The following is a 26,287-nucleotide window of genomic DNA, read 5'->3' on the forward strand; positions in this document are numbered from 1 at the left end:
TGTCAGACAATGTGCATGGCACAGATAAGTGTCCCAAAATAGATCCTTATATTAATTACTAACCAGTGTGGTGTGATAATATTGGGCAGATTATCTTGATGTGATCTTGTTTAGTCTTTTATGCTATGGTATTCAACCCTCACAAGAATGCTATTGCACGATTCCTCATGTCATTTCTGAATAATCAGCAAAATATTCATCTGTGCTGGTTTGTATCTGTCATGTACCCAAAAAAGCTTATGTTCTTTTAATTCAGCCATATGGGAGCAGACCCATTGTAGGGTGGGTCCTTTTGATTAGGTTGATTCCATGGAAATGTGACCCCACCCATCCAAGATGGGTCTTAGTCTGCTTACTAGAGTCCTTTAAGAGGAAAACTTCTAGGAGAAAGCACAGACACTTGGAGACACAAAACACCCCAGAAGATGCTAAGCTAAGAAATGAAATTCAGAGTTTTCCCTGGAGAAGCCAAAAGAGGATCTGCAGGACACAGAGAGAAATCCACTGGAATCAGAAGCTGAAGGCAGCAAACCAGGAACAAGGACCAGCAGACACCAGCTGCGTGCCTTCCCAGCTGATAAAGGTGTTCCAGATATGGCAGCCTTTCTTCAGAGTCCAGGTATCATCTTGTTCATGGCCTTAGACCTGTAAATTTGTAACCTAATAAATCCCCTTTGTAAAAGCCAATCCATTTCTGGCATATCACATTCCAACAGATTTAACAAACCAAAACATTCGTATATCCAACCACAAAAGAAGCTTAGACTCAGTTGTCTGCACTAGTGATTCTCTAAGTGTTATCATGAGATTTGCAGCATAAACATCAAAAGGGAACTTGTTAAAAATGCAAATTCGTGGGCCTACTCTATACCTACTAAATTAGAAACTATGGGAGTGGAGTCTAGCGATCTGTGTTTTAACTATCCCCCAGTACTATGTTGCATGCTCAAGTCTAAAACCCATGGCCAGGGACAACTGGGCAGAAAGTCATCCTCACTATTCTGACATGAACAATAGAATGTTTCCTGGACAAACCAACAATGCCAACACTACTATCACAATAATCAAGTTCTGTCTTCCAAGGAAGCTGGGCTTCATGTTAGGCCAGGCAATGGGAACAAATTCTTAAAATTTTGATAACAAAAACCAGTGGATTATCCAACCGATGACACTGCTCTTTAATTGTTATAACACAACTTGAACTAGTTTGTCTTAGAAACTATGGTTTTTAACTGTATACCTCATCTGCATGACATTCTGGTATTTCCAGCCAAAGAAAAACGACTGAACTGAAACTAAGAAAGTTGAAAGGGAAAACCAACGAGAGCAGCAAAGGTCAGCAGTCTGAAGAAAAGCATGAAAGAATGTAGCCAATCTAGACCAATCACAGTGGCTATCAAAATAAGGAGAAGGGACAATAGTGGGGAAGGAAGGGATATGGTATTCAGAAAAGGATATGAGACTCACATCAAGAAAGGCAGTAGCTCCCAGGATCAGTTGGGAATCTGAACATGCATCAGAAATGTTCATATGTGGTGGTATGAAGGATACCAAAAGTATCCTTCTGAAGAGGAGCTAACGTAACAGGAGTTTAAGGCAAGAATCCAGATCCACAGAGGAGTAGAGGGAGTAGTAGGCCTTGGAGGAGATAATAACAGTAGTAGCAACAATAGCAGTGGCAGCTAGTACTAACTGAGTAATTCTTTTATGGTTGGCATTTATATATTTTCCTTATTTGTCCCATGAATCTTGAATGATAGCCATTACACAAATAAGGAAACAAAGACAGATCTATGTCTTGCCCAAGTCATAGAGTCAAACAAGTTACTAGCTGTGTTTCTGATTTCAAGTCTTGTGATCTTTCTACCACACCACTGGGCTTCCTAGCCAAGCACTTCAGCTATTCAAGGTGAAGGTTAGAAACGAAGCTGCAGCCAGATGCTTAGTTAAGCCCCTGGGATTGAAAGCCAACTTAAGTCATTCAAGAACAGCAGGTTCTTCCTTGAACTGACTTGACAGGCAGCAGGAACCTAATGGTTCACCAAATCCGGGTCTCATTGGCTCAGAACTTGAGTGAGACTGAGCATACAAGATCAGGCTTCCTGCAAGTTTGTATGTCTGCAAACTTGGATATGCACAGCTGGACTAGCTTTTTAGTAACAAAGGAAAGTTGACTGGCTTTTCAGACTAGAGCAAAATATACTTAGAATAGTGGTTAAGCTCACAGACTCTAAAGCCAGACTGCCACTTACCAATTCTATGACCTGGGCAAGTTATGGACCATCTCTATGCCTTGGTTTTCCATTCCCTAAAATAGGGATAACAATAGCGCCTCCCTCACAGAGTTAATATGAGAATTAAATGAGTTATATGTAAAGCACAATGCCTAGTATCTATTAAAAGCTACATAAGCGTTATTTCAAAAGACTCAGTTATTTTTTCAAATTATCTTTCAATGTCTTACATAAATAAAGTACGAAACCATGAAGCATGAAGAGATTCACTTGAGTTAGTTTAGGTAGATCTGTTTAACTCTTTGACATTGAAACCAATGTCTAGAGTACTTATGCTTTATGGCTATACTTTATTGAAAAAGCTGTCATTAAATATCAATGAAAGATTTGAAAAAGAAAAAAAAAGATAACCATAATCCATTCATTACCTACTCTTTGTCCATGGACAAACAAGTGTTACATTATTTCAATCAGTGCATATTCCTACATAGATTCTTTTGTATGAACACCAGTACATCACAGGTATTTCTGAGTATGACGCATGTGTATAAACATGTAAAATATTCCAACCTGTGACTACTATTATTCTTTGCAAAATAAAAAAAAAATCAACTTATTAATCAGAAAACTCTAAGACTTTGGATAACTCCCATCTGAAAGCAATACATTCTTCTTCTATCTAAAATGATCACTAGTTGGGCGGGCAATGGTGGCTCAGTGGCAGAATTCTTGTCTGCCATGCTGGAGACCCAGGTTCGATTCCCGGAGCTTGCCCATGCCAAAAAAAAAAAGTGTAAAATGGCAAATAACCAATCAAACATGGGAAGAGGTAGATATTGGTTTTTAAATTGTTTGAAGACAATGAAGGACTGAGAGCAATTATTTTTGGATATGTTACTGATGATTGTGAACTAAAACCCCCCAAAAATGCAAATCTTTCTGTAATTTCAGTAAAATACCCAACACTTTAGACTGCTTGACATTATTCTTTGTCTTTCCTTTTTTAGGGGGGACATACTGGTTAGAGGTGGGAGGGAAGGGGAAACCATATTCATCAAATCAACTTCACATATGACTGATGTATAAATAAACTAATCTTAATTGTAAAGAAGGACATGTGAAAGTGAAAAAAGATGTTTTTTTAAAAAAAAATCGTAATGCACAATCTGCTGAACAAAAATTTTACCAAGTTAACCAAAGAGATAAAAGGAACAAAGCAGCCAACCATAACTCATTTAAGGGAACACATACATTATAGTCCTTACATACACATTCCATAAATGCAGTTCTTAGAGTCCCAGAAATGAAAGAAATCTTGCCTCTAACCCATCCTTATTTCACAGATGAAAAAAAATAAGGCCAGAGAAAGAAAGTGACCAGCTCAAATTCACATAATGATTTAAGGTGGGAATCTGGATTCAAATCCAGATGTCCAGGCTCCCAAGCCAAAATCTTTTCCAGAAAGCCACAACAGCCACCCATCAATTCATACAAATGCACGGATCTATATGTAGTCACCATAGTGCCATCTACAAACTCCAGCCACATGGCAATGTCCCTCATAACTAAATGCTTTCTCACTCAGAATGGAAGTCAATTGCTCAACACAGACATGAAGCCAACAATTTCCTTCACACGGTTCATAGCATAAATGGCTGGCTGAAACCTACACAGGGTCTTTGAAAATGGATGTGGTACTTATGACCACACTTTTTAATTTTCTATAGAAGTCAAACTTAAAGAGGATCCAGTAAAGAAAGAATAGACAAGCTGGAAAAAAGGCAGTTTCATTGTAATAAGAAAGAAGAAATCAATAGGCAAATAGAGTTTTTGAAAAATGGTTTAGGACACTGAGCTCCAAAGAGAAGAAAGATATTTTTCCCTTAAGTTTCCTCCATGGAATAGAGATAATAGAACTTAAATACAGGTTTTCTAGCATCTAGTCTAATATGAGTTTTCATTTCATCCAAATGTGCACAGTGTTTTTTTTTATGCCTCGGTGTATCAGAATAGCAAAAAGTCTCATAACTGTGCACCCCACCCGGTGTACATGCCCTAGTTTCGAAAGTTTAACCTTAGAGCATCTAACATATGGTAAATAATGAAGAAATACTTCAGTATCAATCAACTAATTATCTTTTTTTTAAAGCCTGCTACTGTTAAAATTAATTCATGTTGTTTCTTCGGTCTCTCTTCCTTTAGTTTATGAACAGTTTTGCTATATTTGCATCATCATTTTATTTTTTTATGCTGATGTTAATGGAAAGTCCATGGATAAAAAGTACCTGTGTCATCTTATTTTGAATTATTTGTAGGCTTGCAAATAAAGCATGATTTACATGACAACCTTTCTCTTGACACATAGCAAATATTTCTCCCTTAAATCACAGAGAGGGAAAGAAGTGGACAGAATTCAATTTTATATAGTGCTGTAAATGTTGAAAATAAATTTGAAATAAAGGAAGAGCTTTTGGAGAAAATTGTTTAGATAATCTTATTTTAGACTTTCCAGATTTTAACAATTAGAATGATCATGTAATAAGTCTTGTGCAATTATCTTATTTGTAGAGCATCAAAACATAATTTAGTATGTGAATGACATTACAGTCAAAACACCCCAGCATTTTTAGAAGACAGAAATATATCTAAATTTTCAGTTTCCAAATAGCAGAAAAGAAACTTCACAATATCCCTTGTGTTGAGGTTTGTTCAATCTGTTGGAATGTAAACCAGCATTTGAGGATTTGAGAAAAACCTCATTGTTCTACTTTGGTGGTAATTATGGGGGTGAAAGGGGTTAGGAGAGATGGGTACCATCTTTGACAGATTGGCGTTACTGTTGCCTCATTGTTAAGGGAATCTTTGATGTGTTTACTTTTCTTCTTGAATGGCCTTGGGAAGCTTCTGGGTTTTTTTCCTACAGTCTAGTCCCTTTGGGCTACTTCCCAGGCTAAAGGCCAGTCCACAAATAGGAGAGAAACAAAAATCTAACCACAGAATAGCAGCTTCCTTTTATTTCTTTTACACAGTTTAACGCCCCACTCTCAATTATCTATGCCCTCTGAATGATTGGTGGCAGGCTGTGTTTCAGGTAAGAACCAGGCAACCATATGTACTACAGAAAGAGAAGAGGATGGTGGAGGGACACAAATGTCCTTTTGGGACTTCTGCCAAGGGACCATCAGTTGCATCCCAGCAGCTAAATGCCATGACATCCCTGGGTGGGAACCCCACAGTGCCAAAGACAAGGGGACAGAGAGTATTTCAAAAAAATGTGAGAGAAAAGAGCACACTGAAATTAGAACTATAAACACGGATTCTGAAAAACATCCCACCATGATTTGTTTGCAAGGATGTTAATAAGGCGATGAGGATGAAGATGTTGGGGGAAATAACAACTTTTTAGCTTCAGACACTCACTATGTATTTTCTGTCTGTTTTCTATCCTATCCTAGGAATAAGATCTCCTACACATGTACTCTCTTAACACTGAATATGGTGATGATAAAAGACAAGCCTCAGGCAGTAGGACTCCTCCAGTGCTCCTGGTAAGGCACACTGGACCTGATTCTAGTTTCAGAATAAGTACCTTGAAGCATATCTAATCTATTGATTATAATTGAGAGTGTATATCCTAATCACCTGAGATGCTTATCAAACATCTAAGTCCCATGCACCACAGGGTACCCATTCTGATATACACCCCTGACTAAGAACCTCTGTTAGTGGCCAGAATTTACACAATGTTTTAAAATCATCTAATTTATAATACTTCATCCAATGTATTTCCATCCCCAAACCCACAAGATTTTTTTAACTCCCTCTGAACTACGTCCCAGCAACATGGAAAAAAATTTAGGTAGTAGAGAAGTCACTCTCTAAAACGTACAATAAGCACAAAATAAATCTCTTTTGTTAAATTAAGGCACTGTGGAAGTCAATGAAGTTGATTTTTTCAGTATCTATGCAGTATTCTTGCTGATAAACACAGATGGCAAAAGACCAATTTCTGACCTCCAGTATCTCACTGTCTAGTGGAGAAGATAAATACAGTTAATAATCATGAAAGACCGATACTAAATAACTTGAAATGCTTTATTGTTATGCTTTTTGTTTCATAATCATAATCTGATGGTATGAGACTTGGGATGGCATAATAACTCTCATTTTTCAGAGAAACAGAGGTAAAATGAGTTTTGTAAGTCACAAAGTCAAAACACAATTGCCTCTGTTTCCTTATCTATAAAATGAAGTTAAAATGCCTAGTCGCAGGGTTTTAAGAGAGATGACATATACAAAAAAGCCTTTTGAAAAAAAATGCAAAGCATCTCATGAATGCTGTTTACAGTTGTTAATATGTGACAAATCAGGAAACCCAATATAAACATACCCAATAAACGGTGGCTACTGGTCACTCGGTAGGCTAATGACTGGTCAGTATTTTAGAAGCTTAAGGCATAGAAGGAAAGGTATAAGGAAATAACAGGAGATAACAGCTCCCCCACCCCCTGCCCCAGATCCATCACTAATGCTAACGAGCCTCATAACAACCACCTATCAGACAATAGGTTACTGTTAGATAGCTAAGTCACTGGAACAGCTCTTACAGTAGATGCAGTTTGAGTTCAAATATTCTCCCACACAATAATTTTGTGTAAGAAACCAAAAGGGAAACAAAAGCAGACATTATTGCTGTGAAATGTTAAGTAACTTTATGGAGGTCATTAATCACTGTAAGACCTTGTATTCTAGCCTCCTTAGTAACCTACTAGAACTCTGAAAATTCATAGAGAAAAGATATAGAATGTTTGAAATAGACAGCTCCTGAGTAAGCATACAGCCTCTCCTGTAGTTCCAGACTGTGAGCGCCTCCAGGACAGGTCAATGCTCCACTGATACTTCTACCCTCAATAGTTAGCAAGATACTTGAAACAATGTGACATCTCAGTAGATATTTTGAGCTAAAATGAACTTTAATTCCCTCTTTTACTGTTTAAGAATCTTGAGACCCAGCATGGGGGGGAGTGATTTATCCAAGGTTACACTATCAGAGCTGCAGTTAGAACTTGGATCACTTACCCTCAATGCCAATTCTATTACACCATGTTTTAATTGCATTATATTTTAGTTTTCCATCACAACGGACTCCGTGTTAGTATTGTTTTGCCTTTAGCCACAAAGCAGATTTTCTTAAAAATCACTCTCTACTTATGCTAACCTGATGACTGCATAGACATTCTCTTCCTCCGCTGTAGGGCCAATTATCATGGTTTCAGAGAAATGATTGTTTTATACCTTAAATATGTTCATGACCTGGATGGACAATAAGGGCTGTGAGTGAAACCCTGAACAGGAAGATGAATTTTCTCTGGCAATGCATGTACAGGTGCTGTGAAGAAACAGGTCAGATTTCTGCCTTCTAACTCCTCAAATCAAACTATTTCTGGTAGCTAAACATCTTTCACCTCTCCCAGTCTGCAAGTTCCTGTATGCAAGAACATGGCATGATAAACCCATTTTATGGCTATTGAATTAAATACATATTATCTGAGTTCCTACTGTATAAACTAAAATGCTTTACCTGAAGTAACCAGGCAAGTGTTTGTGGGAATCTTTGAGGTTCAGATTATGTCCACAATTAGATTAACTACTAATAAATAAGAGTGAAATTTTTAAGAACAGGGGTTGTGTCTTAATTTTCTCTTACATTCCAAGAACTAGGAACACTGGGCTGTATTCAATAAATATTTTTCTAAATAAAGAGCACAAAAATTACAATGCTGATTGTAAGAAATGTCCTACCTACGTGAGGAAAAAGCAAGTACTTAGGTCATACGAAGGATGCCAATAAAACGTTAACTAAAGTATAGAAGGTTAGAGAAGATTTCATGGAGCAAGTAACACATCCAACGAATCTCAAAGGAGTTGAGCAGAGATATATAAGAATGGGAGGAGGACACTCTGTTAAGAAGTGTCTTGATTCAAGCAATATAATATCGTCACACTATAGTGGGTTAATAGTAGGACATTGTCTGGAACTCAAAGTGAGCCTAGAGAATAAATGTTAAAGGCAATTGGTAGTTGAAAGTAAATGGCTTGAGGATAGGATGAGAGGGTATTTAATGGCTTGACGATAAGAAGAGAGGGTATTTAATGGTGAGTCAATTTTTTTTTTATTTAACCCTGAAGTGGACAAATTATTTTCCATTTCCTTTCCATCCTTTCCAAAAGCAACTCAAAAGCCTTGATATGATCACATATCCATGAGCATCTCTATTGATTAATTAGATGAGTCAAATCTTCTCCACTAGGTACATGGAATGATGTCATTCTCAGATATGATCGGTTCCCTAAAATCTAGATCAATGCTTTTTAAACTTAATATGCTATGGATTATCAGTGGATAATCTATGTAAATGCAGGTTCTGATTCAGTAACCCTGATAGTCTTCATTTCTATCATATTCCCAGGTGATGCTAATACTGCTAGTCAATGGACCACACTTTGAGTAGCAAAGACATAAACCAGAGGTTAACTCCAGCTATCCATTAGCATCACTTAGGGAGCTTTTAAAATATGCTTATGCTTAGGTCCCATCCTAGAACCACTTAAATCTTCTAGAACCTCAAGAGATGCAGCCCAAACACCTTTACAGTTTAAAAACCCTACAAGTGCTTCTACTACACAGCCACCCTGAAGTTGAGTACTTAGCTACCTAGCTAGACAATGAAAGTTGCTGTATAGACAGGAGTGGGAGAGAGATAGAGAGGAGAGAAAGAAGAGCATGTGCACATGAGAAAGAACCTCTTACCTTACTGTAAATCAATGCCTCTCAAACCTAAATGTGAAAAAAAAAAAAAAAACCTGGGGATTTGGTTAAAAATCAGATTCTGGTTCAATAGGCATTGGGTGGGGATCAGGATTCTGTGGTTCTAAAAAAACTGCTCTACAAACCAATTTGAATTATCGAAGAGTCTAAATCAGTGGCTTGCAAACTCTTCAGAACATTGAAATCACCTGAGGATCCTTGAAAGATAAATATGTCTCTGTTCCCGCCCCGACATTCTGATTTAATTGGTATGGATTTGACTCAGACAAGGTGTTTAAAAAGCAAGCCAGGAGATTCTAATATGCCACAAAGTTTGTGAACAACTGGTTCATATACTAAATACTTTAAGTCATTTGGGAACTTTGAGTCCTTGAGACCCACAAGGCATATGATCTATCAAAATCACTCGTGGACTGTGTACCAACCTAAATCTTCAAGGTAGCATTATTTACCAAGGTGCATAAAGATATCAGAAATTAGACCATAAATTGATCACTTGGTCAATTGATTTATTTTTCTCTCCTTCTTACCCTGTATGACAGGAAGTGATGCAAAGTAATAAGGACGCAAGAAAAACTTAACCTATTTGTAAATAAACTGAAGTTCAACTCTCTGGAGACCCTGGACTAGTGCTGTAAAAAAAAGGTAGTGTAAAGGTTGTCAAAAGCTGGGGATAGGATTCAAGATGAAATGAGCCATAAGATTTTTTTTCTGAGGTGGAGAACTCTTGAACCTCAACAGAATCATGCACTATGACTCTGAATTTATCTTACAAAGTTTCCAGCAGAAAATAGATATACATATATATTTGAGAAAGGCTTCCTAGAATTAGATTTGAATCAGCTGGGGGAAGAAGAATGTACAAAGCAGCCTAAAGTATGGAAGATAGACCAATGAGAATCGAGTAACTTTTCTGTATAAAAAATTTTCATGATAGCTATCATTTTTAGCTGAGCCATATGCATCGATTTAGAAAGTGAGACCAATGAGTAAATAATTAGCCATTCTTAATGTGACTTCTAACCGGCTAACAGCTTCTTAGTAAAAAGAATCCAGGAATGAACATGCATGAGGACTCCCATTGTACCCTTTGCCAGAGGCAACTGTGGGACCTCTGCAAAATGACCACAATTTTGGCTTGTGGCAAAATTTTTCAATGCTTTTCGGTCAGTGCTATGAATCATGCCTATATACTGTTATCTGGATTGGCATATAACTTCTGGCCTGATTCTTTTCAGATATATTTCTGAGATTTGTTCTCCTTTCCAAATTCCCAAGACTGATGGAACAGCCAAAACTCTGTTGTAATCAACCTGAGATATAAACTGCCTGGTCCTTGAGTGACATGCAGCATATTTTACTGGCAAAGAAGGGAAATAAAACATTATTATTGATAAGTATGCTCTCTTTTTAAGATGATCTAGGAATTGGTATATAAATTGGAGGCAAAAAGAAGCCATAAGACAAAAAATCAAATTTAATGACCAAATAGCGGGTGTTATCTAAGCACAAATGAAACCGACTGGTGGTAAATGATACTCTCCCCGTTGTTAACCTTATATTCCTGAGAGATCTAATCAATTAGAAACATTACAGACCTCTATGAATTAAGAAAGAATGGTTTCCCACTTGAAAATGGATTCTACAATAGAATTAATAAATACATACCTCAGGTATATTTATACACATGAATTCTCTCATATATGTATATAATCATCATATATAGACATGCTTATCAGTGTATCATAAAAATACTTTGTGTAAATTGAAAATCACCAGCTCTTCTGAATCCATGTCGATTCAGTTATTTTCATACTGTAACTGCTTACCTAGGTTCACATTCTTTAAACCTATAGACTAAAGATTAAAAGTACTTTATTGAGCATATATCTGCTATCATTCAACACTCCAGTTTTATTAATCAGCCCAGAAATAGGTAACCCACAACCACTCCCTGATCCCAGCACATTACCACAATGACTGACATCCCTGGTTTAAAAATAAAACCCTGTTTCAAATATAGCTTCCTGAGTTCTGGATAATGAATATAGTTTCATAAAAGTTGACATCATTCCTTCTGATTTCACCATAACTGAATACATCCATTATTCCTACTGGATATCTGATCACATCAGTCAAGGCTCTTGCAGCCGGGTGGGCGTTTTAAGGAGGAAGGGGAGGAGAAGCTAGCTCATTGACACCTGCACGGATGGGGTTAAATCCAAAGGATACTCAGTCGTACAATTTTAACAGTCACTTTGTTTATATGCATTAAATGTCATCAAAAGTTGATTTTGACAGCTCCTTTACAAGTTAGTATATGTACACGATGCATATTTGCTGAGGAGAATATTAATATATACACATCCAGAACTCGTAAATGCATCATGATTGGGGAGCCCAGCGGCACTCTGATACTGTTCTTCTTAGAGGTCAGTTCTAACGCACGCTGTTTCAAATAGACCCAATTTCTCTGCTGATATATATTCAAAATGCAGTAGGATGTGGTCATATACACCCAGAAATACCATCTTCGTGGGGTGGGGGTGGAAAAATCCAAATATTTTTTAGCAATGCATTATTGGATATCAGATACAAACGTGCCTGTCAGCAAACCTGAAGCAAATGAAATATATTTATTTGAGGCCATCCATTCTACAGAATATCTCTCCTCCCCCACCATCTAAAGATTACCCCTTGAAAGAAAAAAGAATAAACCTAAAACCCAACTCATCACACTTCACTACGCAACTGATGGAATATTAAACACTGTCTTCCAAGCTGGGGGAGTTTAGAAGTCGCCTTCCTACACTTCCCTGGTGCTGCAACGGACAGAGCATCTCCTCCTCCTATCGACCTAGTATGCTGCTTGTTCCCCAAGCACTGCAGTCTCCTCGCTGAGGACTGCCCTGGCCACAGGCACATGCAGCGGGAAGTCCCCCGATGGAGACAGCCACATACCTTTGCTCTCCATTTCGGTCCCTTTCGAGTGCTGGGAAGTTCAATGGAAGTTGGCCGGAAGATGAGGGCCCGCTTCAGATTCCCAAATCTGGGAAGCCAATCTGATGATTTCGCCTGTACTTCCTTCCTTCCCCTCAGGCTCCCTGAAAGATGGGATTTCTTAAACCTTGAAGCTGCGATCAGCCACCAAAGGACACTTAGTAGCAACAGCAGATTGCCTGTACAGAGGGGGTAGGTTGCGACGTGCATCTGGTTTAGAAATGCATGCCCGCTGCCCGCTCACTTTTATGGTTTTTGATTTATTTATTTATTTATTTTTACCTGGGTCTAGAAGCTGCAAGCAGGAGCTGTCCTCCGAGCGTGGTGCTGCAGGTGTAGTGACGGATCATCCCACTTTGCTCTCTGGATGTACAGCAGATTTGCATGGGCGTTGGCACGCATGCGCAAGGCGTCCCCCTCCCCTTTTCTCCACCTCCCTACCCCGCCCCCCTTTTCTTCTCTCCCCAATACGGTCCTCGGTTATCCCAGCCGAGGAGCTGTAGCATTCGGTCACAGGCAAGCGCTGCTAAAAATAAACACCGGACCGGATTTTCCTCTGCAAACTAGGGAATGGATCGGACTGGTTCGGTGCATCAGTCCCATACGATTTTCCAGGAGGCATTACTAGAGATCAGTGTCTCCGAGCTGGGTATGGTTTTATTCAGAAGGCACAAGGAGAGAGGCGGGGAGCGAACGGGATTTACGAATCATATTTAATGGTCACAATCTGAGGTTCTTTTCCTAGTTGCTGCAGTAACTTTCCGTTTCATAATTTTCTTACATTCCTGTAGTTCTGCTTTTTTGCTTTTCGGGAGTAGGGTAGCAGTAGTCCTGTGGGGCGGCAGTAGTCCTGGAACTCCCAAAGGTTAACAATTTCCCGCTTCTTTGCACTTAGACTCAGTGGCTTCTCAGGGCTTCTCAGAAATCCCTTTGTCCTCTCACCTCAGAACTGTTCCATGAGCAGGCTCCAAGGCTTCTAAAGTTCTCCAAATACTGCCACTGAGGTCATTTTGAAGTGCTCCTTTTACCTTTTTCCAAACTTCGACTAAGAAAGAGAGTCCCCAAAAGTGGGGAGGCACCTTATTGATAATCAGTACTTTAAAGCAAAATATGTCATTATTTTTACGAAGGTGAAAAGAAGAGTGTTTGAAAGGGTATAAAGCCAAAAGTCCTTGGAAATGGTACTTTCATGTCAGTTTTAATTCCTGGGTGCTGAACAGACTTAGGCTTCACTGATCCACAGGAGTTTGTCAACAGGAGCCCTTCACTAATAAATATTCATGTCTGGCGCAAGCATCACGACTATGTTTGTAATCACGGTCCTAAAGCGTTGGAAAAATCCCTGGATGCTTTCTGAGTCACCAGAAAGAGATTAAATTATAGTTCATCTCAGACTTCTTGTTGAGAGTACATTTTATTGTATTTACTGTTAGGAGTACATTTTATTGTATTGAAATGTTTGAAAAATGAATATAGAAATCTAGTGTGTGTGTATCTTTGTGTAACCTGGAGTGTGTGATTAATCTATAGTTTTCTGGATTTGCTTTTTTTTATTTTGATGATGATTAGCGGGTTTATTGAGATATATTAACACACCACACAATCCATCTCAAGTATACAGTGAATGGCTCAGCATAGTTGTCCGTTCATCACCACAATCAATCTTAGAACACTTTCACCAATCAAAAGAAATTCCATAGCCCTTATTTCCCCTTATTATTGACTCTTGGCATTGGTATGGTATATTTGTTACTGTTGATGATAGAATATAAAAATATCACTATTAGCTATAACCCATATTTTGCATAGGTGCATTTGTCCTTCATGCCACTCAATTATTGTCTCTATGACAGTGAAGAATGTTTGGTCTGGTAAGAACATTTTTATATTTGTACTATTAATTAGTCATCATCAACAATAAGGCTCACAGTATTATATAATACCATGTGGTTTTCCTCTGCTCTTCCTTCTAGTGTCATACATTACTCTATTTTCTCATTTCAGTCACAATTACATAATTTAGTGCTGTTAATTAAATTCAACATAATGGGCTACTATCACCTCTTCTAAACATTGGAATTCAACCAAGTTAAAAATTATGAACACAATAAGCATCCACTTGAAATTCTGTACTTTCATTCTATCTCTTGGTCTCCTGTATTCTGGATTTTAACTTTACGAATTTACTTACTATAGTTAGTTCTTATTAGTGAGATAATGCAATATTTGTCCTTTATGTGTGATTTATTTCACTCAAATTAATGTTGTCAAGGTTCATACATGTTGCATGCTTCAAGACTTCATTCCTTTTTACTGCAGAATAATATTCAATCTTATGTATATACCACATATTGTTTATCCAAGTCATCGATTGACAGACACTTGGGTTGCTTCCTTCTATTGGCAACTGTGAATGTGTGCTAGGAAAATCAGTGTCTATTTGCATATCTGCTTTCAGTTCTTTTGAGTACCTACCAAATACTGGGACTGAAGTTCTTTACTTAGCTTCCTGAGGAACAACCAAACTGTCATCCACAGTGGCTATACTATTTCAATTTCCCATTAACAATGAATAAGTGTTCCTATCACTTTACATCTTCACTAACCCTTGTAGTTTTCTATTTGTTTAATAGTTGCCATTTCGGTAGGTGTGACAGGATAATCTGACTGTGGTTTTGATTTGCGTTTTCCTAAAAGCAACTGATGTTGAGCATCCTTTCACAGCATAGGATCTTCCTATGTTTCTAGGAAATTGTCCATTTCAGCTACATTGTCTAGAACTGTTGGCACAATTGTTCAAAATATCCTCTTATGATCATTTTATTTCTATGGGGTCTGTGGTAATGACCCCATACTCAGTTTCCAATACTGTCTATTTATATCTTCATTTTTGTCAGCATAGCTAAATGATTGTCAATTTTATTTATCTCAAAGAGCAACTTTTGTTTTTGTTGATTCTTTCCATTCCTTTTTATTCTCAATTTCACTTACTTCTCCTGTTATTTCTTTCCTACTGCTCGTTTGGGATTAATTTGCTTCTCTTTTTCTCATTCCTCCAAGTGTTCTATTAATTCTCTGATTTTGTGATTTCTTCATTTTTAATTTAGATGTTTAGGGATATAAATTTCCATCTCAGCACCTTCTTCACTGCATCCCATAAGTTTTGTTATGTTGTGTTTTCATTTTCATACTTCTCAAAATATTTGCAATTTATATTGCAATTTCCTCTTTGAACATTGTTTTAAAAGTGTGTTTTTTAACCTCCACATATTTGTGAATATTCCTGATCACCACCTGTTATTAAATTCCAGCTTCATTCCATCGTGATAATAGAAAATACTTTGAATACTTTCAGTATTTTTAAATTATATTATGACTTGTTTCTTGGGCCAGCGAAAGGTATCTCCTATAGTATGATCTATGGGTACTTGCCAAGACTGTGTGTACTGTTTAGGGATGTACTGTCCTATAAATGCCTGGTAGGTCTAGTTCATTTACCATTTTATTCTATTCTCTGTTTCCTCATGATCCTCTCGTATGAAATTGTCTATTGATGAGAGTGGTATATTGAAGCCTCCAAATATTGTGGAGACACTTATTTCTCCCTTAAATCTGGCCAGTGTGTGCATCTTGTATTTTGGGCCTCAATGGTTAGGTGCATAAATATTATTATTGTTTATTTCTTTTGGTGGATTGTCTCTTTTATTAATATGTATAATGTTCTTCCTTGTCTCATAAATTTTTTTGTACTTAAAGTCTACTTTGTCCAATATTGTGTAGCTGCCTTAGCTATTTTTTGGTTAGTGCCTGCAACTTTTCCAGCCTTTCATCTATTAGTTTGCTTGGGTTTAAGGTGAGTCTATGACAGATAGCATATAAATAGATGATTCTTTTATCCATTTTTCCAATCTATGTTTCTTGATTGGAGAGTTTAATACATTACCACTCAGTGTTCTTATCTTAAGTCCGCACTTACTTCAACCATCTTAACCTTTGGCATTAATATGTCCTATGGCCTCTTTTTCAGTCCTCTCAGGAGCCCTTAGTGATAAGCTTCATGTCCACACTCTCCTCCAAGCCTCTTTTCCCTGTCTTTCTATTCAGCTAGCATAAATGCTCTTTAATATTTCTTGCAGGTTAAGAGTATTGCTAATGAACTCCCTCTGCTTCTGTTTATTAGTGAATTTTTTGAAACTCTCCCTCATTTTTGAAGAGTTTTTCCAGATGAAGAATTCTTGGCTGGCATATTTTCTCTTTCAGTAGCTTAAATATATTATACCACTGCCTTCTCACCTCCATGGTTTCTGATAAGAAATTGACACAATACTTTTTCCCTGTATTTTTACTAATATAACTGCACATACCATAAAGTCCATCTAAAGTATAAAATAGATGGTCCACAGTATCATCACATAGATATGTATTCATCAACAGGATCATATATGAAACATTTGCATTACTCCAGAAAATGAAATTAAAAGGGAAAAGAAAACCCAGAACATCTCATACCCCTTACCCCTCCCTTTTACTGACCACTAGTATTGCAATCTATACAATTTTAAGACTTACAATTGAGATAGGTTAACTAAGACAGTGTAGTATTGACAGATTATATACAAGAGAAAGAGTCAGTAGAATTAAAGAAATCATCCTGAAGTAAATCTTTACAAACACAGACAACTATTTCTTTGCAATGTACTTATTAATCATTATCAAAGATTAGAGCTACTAGGATTACAGTTCCACAACTTCAGGTAGTTTCTTCTGGCTATTCTAAAACACTAGACTCCATAAATAAATGTCTATATAATGAGTCAGAAATCACAGGCATTTACAGAATTCTAACTTCTCAGTTACATCTCTTTCCTTTCATTTATATTTCAGCCTTCAGGGTTATCTGTCCAAGGACCATTTTCATTTCTTCATGCTGGAAAGGGGTATTAGCCTTCTGGGATAGAGGAATTAACCTGGTTTTTTTCTTAGAGTGACTGGTACTTCTGGGTTTCAGGCTTATCTTGCCTATGATCAATCTGGAGGATTTAATTTTCTGAGAAAATAAACTTAGTAAGAAATCCTTTATAGACTTAGATAGAGCCTAGACACTCCGTAGAGTTTTCAGGAATATTGTTCTTTGTGGTAGAACATACTGTGGTAGTTTGAAATACCTGGCTACAATTTGCATGGAGTAACCTCCATAATGACCTCTCAATGCAATTTGAAATTTTTTAGCCACAGAAACTTTAGTTTATTCCATGTCTTTTTCTTCCTTTTGGTCACACTCAACCCATGATGCCAAGGCAAGGATCATCCCTGGGCATCATGTCCCACAGTGCCACAGAGACTTATACCATTGGAAGTCGTGTCTCATGGATGGGGAATGGTACTGAGTTTATTTACAGAGTTGTTGGCATTCAATTTTATTCCAATTCTGTTGTATGTGATGAACTGCTTTTCTCTTAATGCTTTCAAAATCCTCTCTTTATCTTTGGAAGTTGAAATTCTGATTAGTATGTGTCTCATAGCAGGTTTAGTAGGGTTTATTCTGTTTGGATTACATTGTATTTATACCTTTATGTCTTTCATAAAACTTGGGGATGTTTTTGCCATTATTTCCTTGAATATACTTTCTGCCCCTTTTCCCTTCTCTTTTAATCCTGGAATACCCATGTCATGTATGTTTGCGAGCTCCATGTTATCATTCAATTCCCAGAGACCTTGCTCAAATTTTTGCATTCTCTATCTGTTTTTTCCTCATTTTTATTTCAGGTGTCCTGTCTTATAAGATACTAATTCTTTCTTCTGCCTGTTCAAAAATGCTGTTGTTTGCCTCTAACATATTTTTAATCGCATCTATTGTGCCTTTCTGTTAGTTTTATTGCAGGTTTTCAAATTCTTCTTTATGTCCACCCAGTGTCTTCTTAATATCCTTTAATACATATTTTCTTTCATCTCTTTGAATTGATTCAGGATATTTGTTTGAGTACCTGTGAGTGGTTGTTCCAATTTCTGTATCTCTTTTCAATTTGCTCCTTTGCCTGTCCACATTCTTCTTTACTAGTATGGCTTGTACTTCGTTGCTTGTTATTTGAGTCTTTAATTATGTTGATGAAATTCTGAAGACTGGTTTCCCTTTCGTCTAAGATTTTGTTGTTGATAGGGTTCCTGTTACAGTTCTTATTTGGCACTGGGTTTGTGAGCATTTAAAGGCAAAATAGGGCTAAGGTCACATGCAGGGGTGCAGAAGAGTTCCAAAGACACTTGGAGAGAGGGCCAGGAAAGCAGCTTTCCAAGATGGCACATTCTAAGCCTGTCCCACCAATGGCACTATTTCGCGACATATTTCTCATGGACCCTACAAAGGCCAGTTATTTTAGGACTCAGCCTGCTCTACTTCTAAGGCAGTTGAAACAATGGCATTTCAGGAACCTGTCTGGATAGGACCAAAAAGAGAGAGACCCAGGAATTTAATTTTGCAGGCCAACTGCTGGGCCAGGCTCTGCTGCCTCCACCTGTGTTCCTGGCAAGGGGAGAACGTCCCCAAATCTTTTAGTTTGCAGTAGCCCATCTGGATTTGTTTTTATGCCTGTTTGGAGAATCTGGACTATTGAAAAACAATGAGGGTAGTGAACAGATCACAATTTCTTCCTATTAATCATTTTGCAGATAAAACAGATGAGATTTTAAAATATAGAAGCCCAGAAGAGGAAGCAGTTAGCCAGAAAGTTTCCTGGAGGTGACACATTGAGTTTACTTCTAAAGGCTAAGGTTCTGATGGTTTAGGTGGTGTTAGAGTCTTAAAGGACTCTTGAACATAAAAAGTTATTGTCCTTGTCAGATTTTTCCACCACATATGAACTTCCAATGTGTAAGGAGGAGAGGTAGAACATGCAGAGTATAGGTCTGGGACCATAACTCCCACCCCAGAGTGACTTGAAGAGATCAGACCTCTTTATCTCATCTCCATTTTCTACTATAAATTTGGGAAGAGAGACATTATAGCATGAAGATGAGAAAGTAGGTTTTGGAACCCTGTGGGCATTGTTCAAATACAGCTCACTCATTTTTACTCATTGTATGATCTTAGACAGTTTAATTAATGGCATGAGTCCTAGTTGCTTCACTGGAGAGAGGAAATAATATCCTCTGGGCAGTTACTTTAAGGACTGACCATAATACATGCAAAGTGTATAAGATAGACTGGTCCTTCAATACTTAATTTTTATTATTGCTGGGGTCTTGATCCAAGGAGTAGAGACTGGGAGCTTTTGACACCCACCACCCCACCCTCCACCCCATACACGCACACATACACACTTTTTTTTTTTTTGCATTGGTAGGCACTGGAAATCTAACCCAGGTCTCCGGCATGGCAGCCAAGAATTCTGCCACTGAGCCACCGCTGCACCGCCCCGAACATACACACTTTTAACAACAGAAAGATCTAATCTCCCTGAAGTAGGAGATGATTTAAGGGAAGAATTGCTTCATGTAAACAAGAAATTATTAGACCTAGTTTTTTTCCTATTTCATTAGTTTTGTTGTCATCATTTTGTTTTTCCTTTATTATAGAAGTTGTGGGTTTATAGAACAATCATGTATGAAATACAGGATTCCCATATACCACCCTATTATTAACATTTTGCATTGATGTGGAACATTTGTTACAATTCATAAAAGCACATTTTTATAATTGTACTATTAATCTTAGTCCATAGTTTGACTTAGAGCTCACTATTTATGTAGTGCAGTTCCATGGATTTTTTAAAAATTTTTTTCTGTTACCATATATGCAACCTAACATTTCCCCATTTAACCACATTCAGATTTACATTTCAGGGCTATTAATTACATTCACAATGTTATGCTACCATCACCACCATCCATTACCAAAACATTTCCATCATTCTAAATAGAAATCCTGTACATTGTAAACCTTAACTTGCCGTTCCCCTGGTAAACTATATTCTAGATTCTGAATCTATGAATTTGCTTATTCTATTTAGTTCATATCAGTGAAATCATACAACGTTTGTCCTTTTGTGTCTGACTTATTTCACACAGCATGATGTCTTCAAGTTTCATCCATCTTTTTGCATGTATCAGAACTTCATTCCTTTTTCCAGCTGAATAATATCTTATTGTATCTACATACCACAAGTCATTTATCCATTCATCGGTTGATGGGCACTTGGGTAGCTTCCATTTTTTGGCAATTGTGAATAATGCTGGGTGTGCAAATATCTGTTCAAGTCCCTGCTTTTAGTTCTTCTGGGTATATACCTGTATATCCAACCTGGTAGTTGGATTGCTAGCTTCTATGGTATCTTTATACTTAACTTTCTGAGGAACTGCACCATTTTACATTGTCACCAACAATGAATGAGTGTTCTTATTTCTCTGCATCCTCTCTAACATTTGTCATTTTCTGTTTTTTAAATGGCAATCATTTTAGCAAGTATGAAATGGTATCCCACCGTGGTTTTCATTTGCACTTTCCTCATGGCTAATGATGTTGAGCCATCTTTTCAGGTGCTTTTTGGCAATTTGTATATCTTCTTTGGAGAAATGTTTTTTAAAGTGTATTGACCATTTTTTAAATTGGGTTGTCTGTCTTTTCATTGTTGCATTGTAGGATTTCTTTATTAAACCCTTGCCAGCTATGTGGCATCCAAATATTTTCACCCATTCCATAGGTTATATTTTACTTTCATGATACTTCCTTTGATGCACAAAAGTTTTTAATTTTGATGAGTTTCCACTTATCTGGTTTTTTTCCTTTGTTACTTATGCTTTTGTGTAAAGTTTAAGAAACCATTGTCTTTCAGCAGGTCCTGAACATGCTTTCCTATGTTTTCTTCTAGGAGTTGATAGTTCTGGCCTTTGGTTCACTTTGAGTTGATTTTTGTGTAAGGTGTGAGGAAGGGGTTCTCTTTCATTTTTTGCAAATAAGAGATCCAGTTTTCCCAGCACCATTTGTTAAAGAGATCATTCTTTCCCAATTGAGTGGTCTTTGTACCCTTTTCAAAAGTTAGTTGGCCATAAAATGTGACAGTTGATTTCTGAGCTCTCAATTCAATTCCATTGATCTGTATGTTTCTTCTTGTGCCGGTACCAAGCTATTTTGATTACTGTGGCTTTGTAATAAGTTTAAGATTGAAAATGTGAATCCTACAATTTATTCTTCTTTTTCAAGATGGCTTTGACTATTCAGAGACTCTTGCACTTCCACAGAAATTTGATGATTGGCTTTTCCATTTCTGCAATGAAGGCTTTTGGGATTTTGATTAGGATTGCATTGAATATGTAAATTTCTTAGGGAAGAATTGGCATTTTAGCAATCTTTAATCCTCCAATCCATGAACATGGAATGTCCTTCCATCATGGAAATGTTTCAATGTAATCAACCTGCCACCAGGAAGCAGATTGATCACCTTGGGGAATGGTGCCCTATCAGGGACTGCTGGCAGACTGAGCATTCAACAGTGGCTGTAGAAAAATCAGTCTTGTTGAGTAAAAGCTCACGTTGTTGAGCCCATGCATAATCTCCATCCCTACCACCATGACCACTTTATTCATTAGCCCACAGGAGTGGCTGGGGAAAGAGGCTGACAGGTCATCTTATCTACTTGATTATTAAAACCTTCCTCTACTGAAGTCACCCTCTGGTGAGCATTCACATGGGACACAAATATCTTCATATTTTTTGCCCACTCGAGAAGGTCTATCTATATAACACTTCCCCAGAACTCCTTGTCATCAATTTTCTGATCATGCTTCCTCCAAGTTCCTGATCATCCAGTCAAACCAAAAGCAACAGCCCATGAGTCAGTATACAAATGCACCTCTTGCACTTCTCCTTCCAAGCAAAATGAACAACCAGGTGTACTTCTCAAAGTTCTGCCTATAGGAAGGATTTCCCCTCACCACTGTCCTTCAGGGACATCTCAGAAATGGGCTGCAGTGCTGCAGCTGTCCAGTTTTGGGTGGTACTTGCATATCATACAGAACTATTTGTAAAGCAGACGCAAGTTTTTTCTTTGTTCAGTAACTCCCAACAAACCATAGCTCTGGGATGAAAAAGAGAAGGTAATGTGACAGGAGTGGGGCCATGGGAATTTGGGACACTTCAATTTTATGATGGAGTATGACCATCCATGCCCAACTTTATGGCTTAAAGGGGCAGACAACACCCAGCTCATGATAGACAACTCAGGTCTCATGATAACTTGCCCTACTAAGGCCCAGTAACAGGCCAAAAGTTGTTTCTCAAAAGGAGAGGAATTATCTGCAAAGAATGGCAAAACTTTACTCCAAAAATCTAAAGGCGTGTGTTGTGATTCTTCTATAGGGACCTGCCAGAGGCTCCAGACAGCACCTTTATTAGCAACTGACACTTCCGGCACCATTGGATCTGCTGGATCATATGGCCCAAGTGGCAGAGAAGCTTGCCCAGCAGCCTAGACCTGTCATAGAGCCTCCTCTTATTCCGGTCCCCACTAAAAACGAAGAGTTTCTCTGGTACCATGGTAAATGAGTGGGATTGGCAGACCCAAATGAGGAATATGTTGTCTTCAAATCCAAAGAGGAGCAGGTGCAAGGGTAGTTCAGTGGCAGAATTCTCACCTGCCATGCAGGAGACCTGGGTTCAATTCCTGGTCCATGCACTTCCCGAAAAACAAACAAACAAAAATTTAACAAATGGTGCTGCAATAGTGGGATACTCACATGGAAAAATAATGAAATATGACCCCACCATACAGCATACAGAAAAAAAAATTCCAAAGAGGCCAACCAGGCATTGTGCTGCTTTTCTGCTCATAGGATTGGCCAGATGTCATAGTTTATCCTTCACCTTAAAAGAGGTATCTTGACATGCCCCACACTACTGTACACTTAGAAATTTCACAGAGGTAGGAGCACCCTGTACTTTTGTTGAATTTATCTCACATTCTCTGACATAAAAATGCCTTACCAGTAAGTCTAGAGTAGTTACTACTTCCTGTTCACTAGGGCCAATCAACATGATATCATCAATATACCAGTGTGATGTCTTTTGGGAGAAAGAAATTATCAATTTCCCTGAGGACAAGACTATGACATAGGGCTGGAGAGTTGATATACCACTGAGGCAGGACAGTGAAGGTATACTGCTGGCCTTACCAGCTGAAAAGAAACTGTTTCTGGTGATCCTTACTAACAGATATTGAGAAAAAACTATTTGCCAGATCAGTTGCTGCATACCAGGTACCAGAGGATGTGCTGATTTGCTCAAGCAATGACACCACATCTGTAATAACAGCTGCAATTGGATTCATCACTGGGTTAAGTTTATGAATATCCAAGACTCAAATGTTTTCTGTACAAACAAAATAAGAGAGTTGAAAGGGAACTTGGTGGGAATCAACACCTCTGCATCCTTCAAGTCCTTAAGAGTGACACTAGTATCTGAAATCCCTCCAGGAGCACAATATTGTTTTTGATTTACTATTTTGCTAGACAGAAGCTGTTCTAGTGGCTTCCACTTGACCTTTCATACCATAATAATCCTCTCCCCACAAGTCAGGGAACCAATGTGGGGATTCTGCCAAAAAAAATACGCTGAGTATGTCTATTCCAATTATGAATTCTGGAATTGGAGAAATAACCACAGAATGGGTTTGCAGGCCCACTGGACCCACTGTGGGATGGACCTGAGCTAAAATGCCATCAATCACCTGACTTCCATAACCCCTACACTGACTGGTGAACCAGAATGATGTTTTAGGTCTCCTGGAATGTCACTTCTGAACCAGTTTCTAATAATCCCCCAAATATGTGATCATTTCCTTTTCCCCAATGCACAGTTTCCCTGGTAAAAGACTGTATGTCTCCCTGGGGAAGGCTGGGAGGAAGATTAACAGTAAAACTTTTGGTAGCATAACAGTGTCCTTCCCTAAGGGTATCCAGCCTTCCTCTTATTGAAGAGGGTATAGGTTTGTAAACTGTCTGAAGTCTACAAATTAAGAGGTGGTGTCTCTCTGTTTTTGTAATTCAAGTTAGACTATTGTTTACTTGGCCTAGAACTTCTCTGCTTATACAGATCAAACAAGAATTTAGTAGACTGTCCATCTGTTTTATTTCTAGGTACCCATGATCTACAAACCAATATGGTAAGTCTTTGCAAGCCTGAGTATTTTGACTGCTGCTTTGAGTCTGCTCTCCATTATGGTGGCCACGTCTACTTTGTCTTTGGCAAGTAAGTGCTGCTATGGGGCTTCTGCCAATTTGTGATCCTATCTTCCCCATTGTGTTTAAGGATTCCAGTTCAGCGAAAGCAGTTCCCACAGTAATATCTGACATGAGAGAAGAGTGATTAAAGAACTCTTCAGGGATGATGGAGCCAGTTTCACAAATTCCTCACAGTCCTGGTAAAAGAACATTCCTAGGGTGTGTGAACAGTGGACAGGTCTTCCATGATAAATACACTCTATCCTTCCAATCTCTCCAAGCCTCTGAATCCCCTTTGGGCATTTCTGGTATTTCAACCTCAGGTGATATCAGACAGTTTTTGATCCATGTTTTAGTCAACCACCGAAGTAAGTTAACACCCTTTCTAACCCCTTGAGCTACAGCATTGAATGCAGAATCTATGCTTAGTGGGCCCATATCGATAAATTCAGCTTGATCCAACTTTATATTCCTCCTACCATTATCTCACACCCTTAATATTCATTTCTATTGATACAGATTAGAAAACGCGTGCAGTTCTTTTGGAGTATAGTGTACCTCCTCATGGCTGATATTTTGTACCTCACCTTTTGGGTTCTATTGGGACTTTAGTCTAGTAGTAAGTAGGTCTTGAAGAAAATAGGGGTGGTGGGAGTAGGTCATGAAAAGAAATAAAAGTGTCTTTCAAGCCAATTACCTCAGGGCATTCCATTGCAGTTTCATCTGGTGAAACAGGATTAGTTGCTTCTGACAGAGGAGTGAGGGCTATTTCCCCAGAGGAGATTGATACAGGCACTGAAGGATTAATCTCATTGGGTGAAGGTTAGATGGCAGACTCCTCAGGGCAGACTGGAGGCTAGGAAGCTGCTTCTCCCAATGCAAGCTGGAGGTCTGTGCTCAGGGCCATCCATTGCAGTTTCCAGGAATTCCATCTCCCCATCACTATCATCTTCAAGCCATATATCCCCATCCCATATTGAAGATCCCATTCCTTTCCAATCAATTGCCCTTACTTTAATAGCAGACACTCTGCAAGATTGAGAATTTCATTTATGTTGTAAATCTGCTATTTGTACAATGAGACTCTGGATCTGAATTTCAGAGATCCCAAGTCTGTGATCACAGGAAATAAGATTTCTTTTAGGGCACACCAAGAATTTTTTGCAAATTTCATATGGCATTTAAATTGCAAATGTGAAGACTTCAGCTCAACCCTTTATTTTATAACTATTTCCAGCATATCAAAGAACAATTAGCCAACATCATTATACCTTTTAACTACACAAAACTGTTAAGGTGTCAAAAACTCTGTCACCCAAAGCCTTGACTCGTATAAGAATATGATTAGTAGACTCAAATGTTGATATCTCTCTGTCTCATGGGCTGAGTTGGCATATCTCTATTGCAAACTCACACCATGGACTGTCAGTGCCATCTAGTTTATTGGAAATAGAATGATTAGTGCCTTTAAATCTAATCAGAGTAGAAAACCAATAACAAAAAAACATTTTTATGGTTTTGTTTTTCAAATACCACTCCCAGCACCAAAAGTGTAACAGTCAGGGTTCTCTAGGGAAACAGCACCAACAAGGAAATATCTGTAAATATGAGATTTTATCATAGTATCTCGTGCAATTGTGGGGATGCATGAGTCTAAATTCCATAGGGCAGGCCACAAGCTGGCAACAATGATGAAAGCATTTGATGAATTCCCCAGGAGAGGCTGGCTGGCTGAAGTAGAGATGAAAGTTCTCTCTTCTAACTTCTGAAGTCACGACCTCTCCCTTAGAAGTCTTCAGCTGGTTGGATTAAACATCTCTCATTGTGGAAGACACTCCCTTTAGTTTATTGTAGATATAATCAGCCACAGATGCAATCAACTGATTGATTATTTAAATCCAGGAAATGTCCTTGCAATAATGGTTAGGGCAGTGCTTGCTGGGCCAGATGACTGGGCACCATTACTCTCCAATTTGGCACAGGACCCTAACCATCACATGGTGTATTACATAATTGA

At 38.2% G+C, this 26,287-nt stretch overlaps 1 protein-coding gene across 3 annotated transcripts in view; it reads right to left on the minus strand.

Moving 5' to 3' along the window:
• FGF12 (fibroblast growth factor 12) overlaps positions 1–26,287 on the minus strand; it is a 621,973-nt gene that overhangs the window by 589,750 nt on the left and 5,936 nt on the right. The window contains exons 1-2 of one of the 3 annotated variants that reach the window (XM_077117886.1): positions 12,346–12,453; positions 12,025–12,167 (exon numbers count right to left, since the gene is read on the minus strand). In XM_077117886.1, coding sequence (XP_076974001.1) covers positions 12,025–12,037 — 13 coding nt within the window. In that variant the 5' untranslated portion in view covers positions 12,038–12,167; positions 12,346–12,453. Of the gene's footprint in view, positions 1–12,024; positions 12,243–12,345; positions 12,454–26,287 lie in introns of those variants that run through there. The other 2 variants (XM_077117888.1, XM_077117887.1) reach the window with 2 other exon arrangements.

Source organism: Tamandua tetradactyla, chromosome 10, assembly GCF_023851605.1.
Source record: "Tamandua tetradactyla isolate mTamTet1 chromosome 10, mTamTet1.pri, whole genome shotgun sequence".
NCBI lineage: Eukaryota > Metazoa > Chordata > Mammalia > Pilosa > Myrmecophagidae > Tamandua > Tamandua tetradactyla.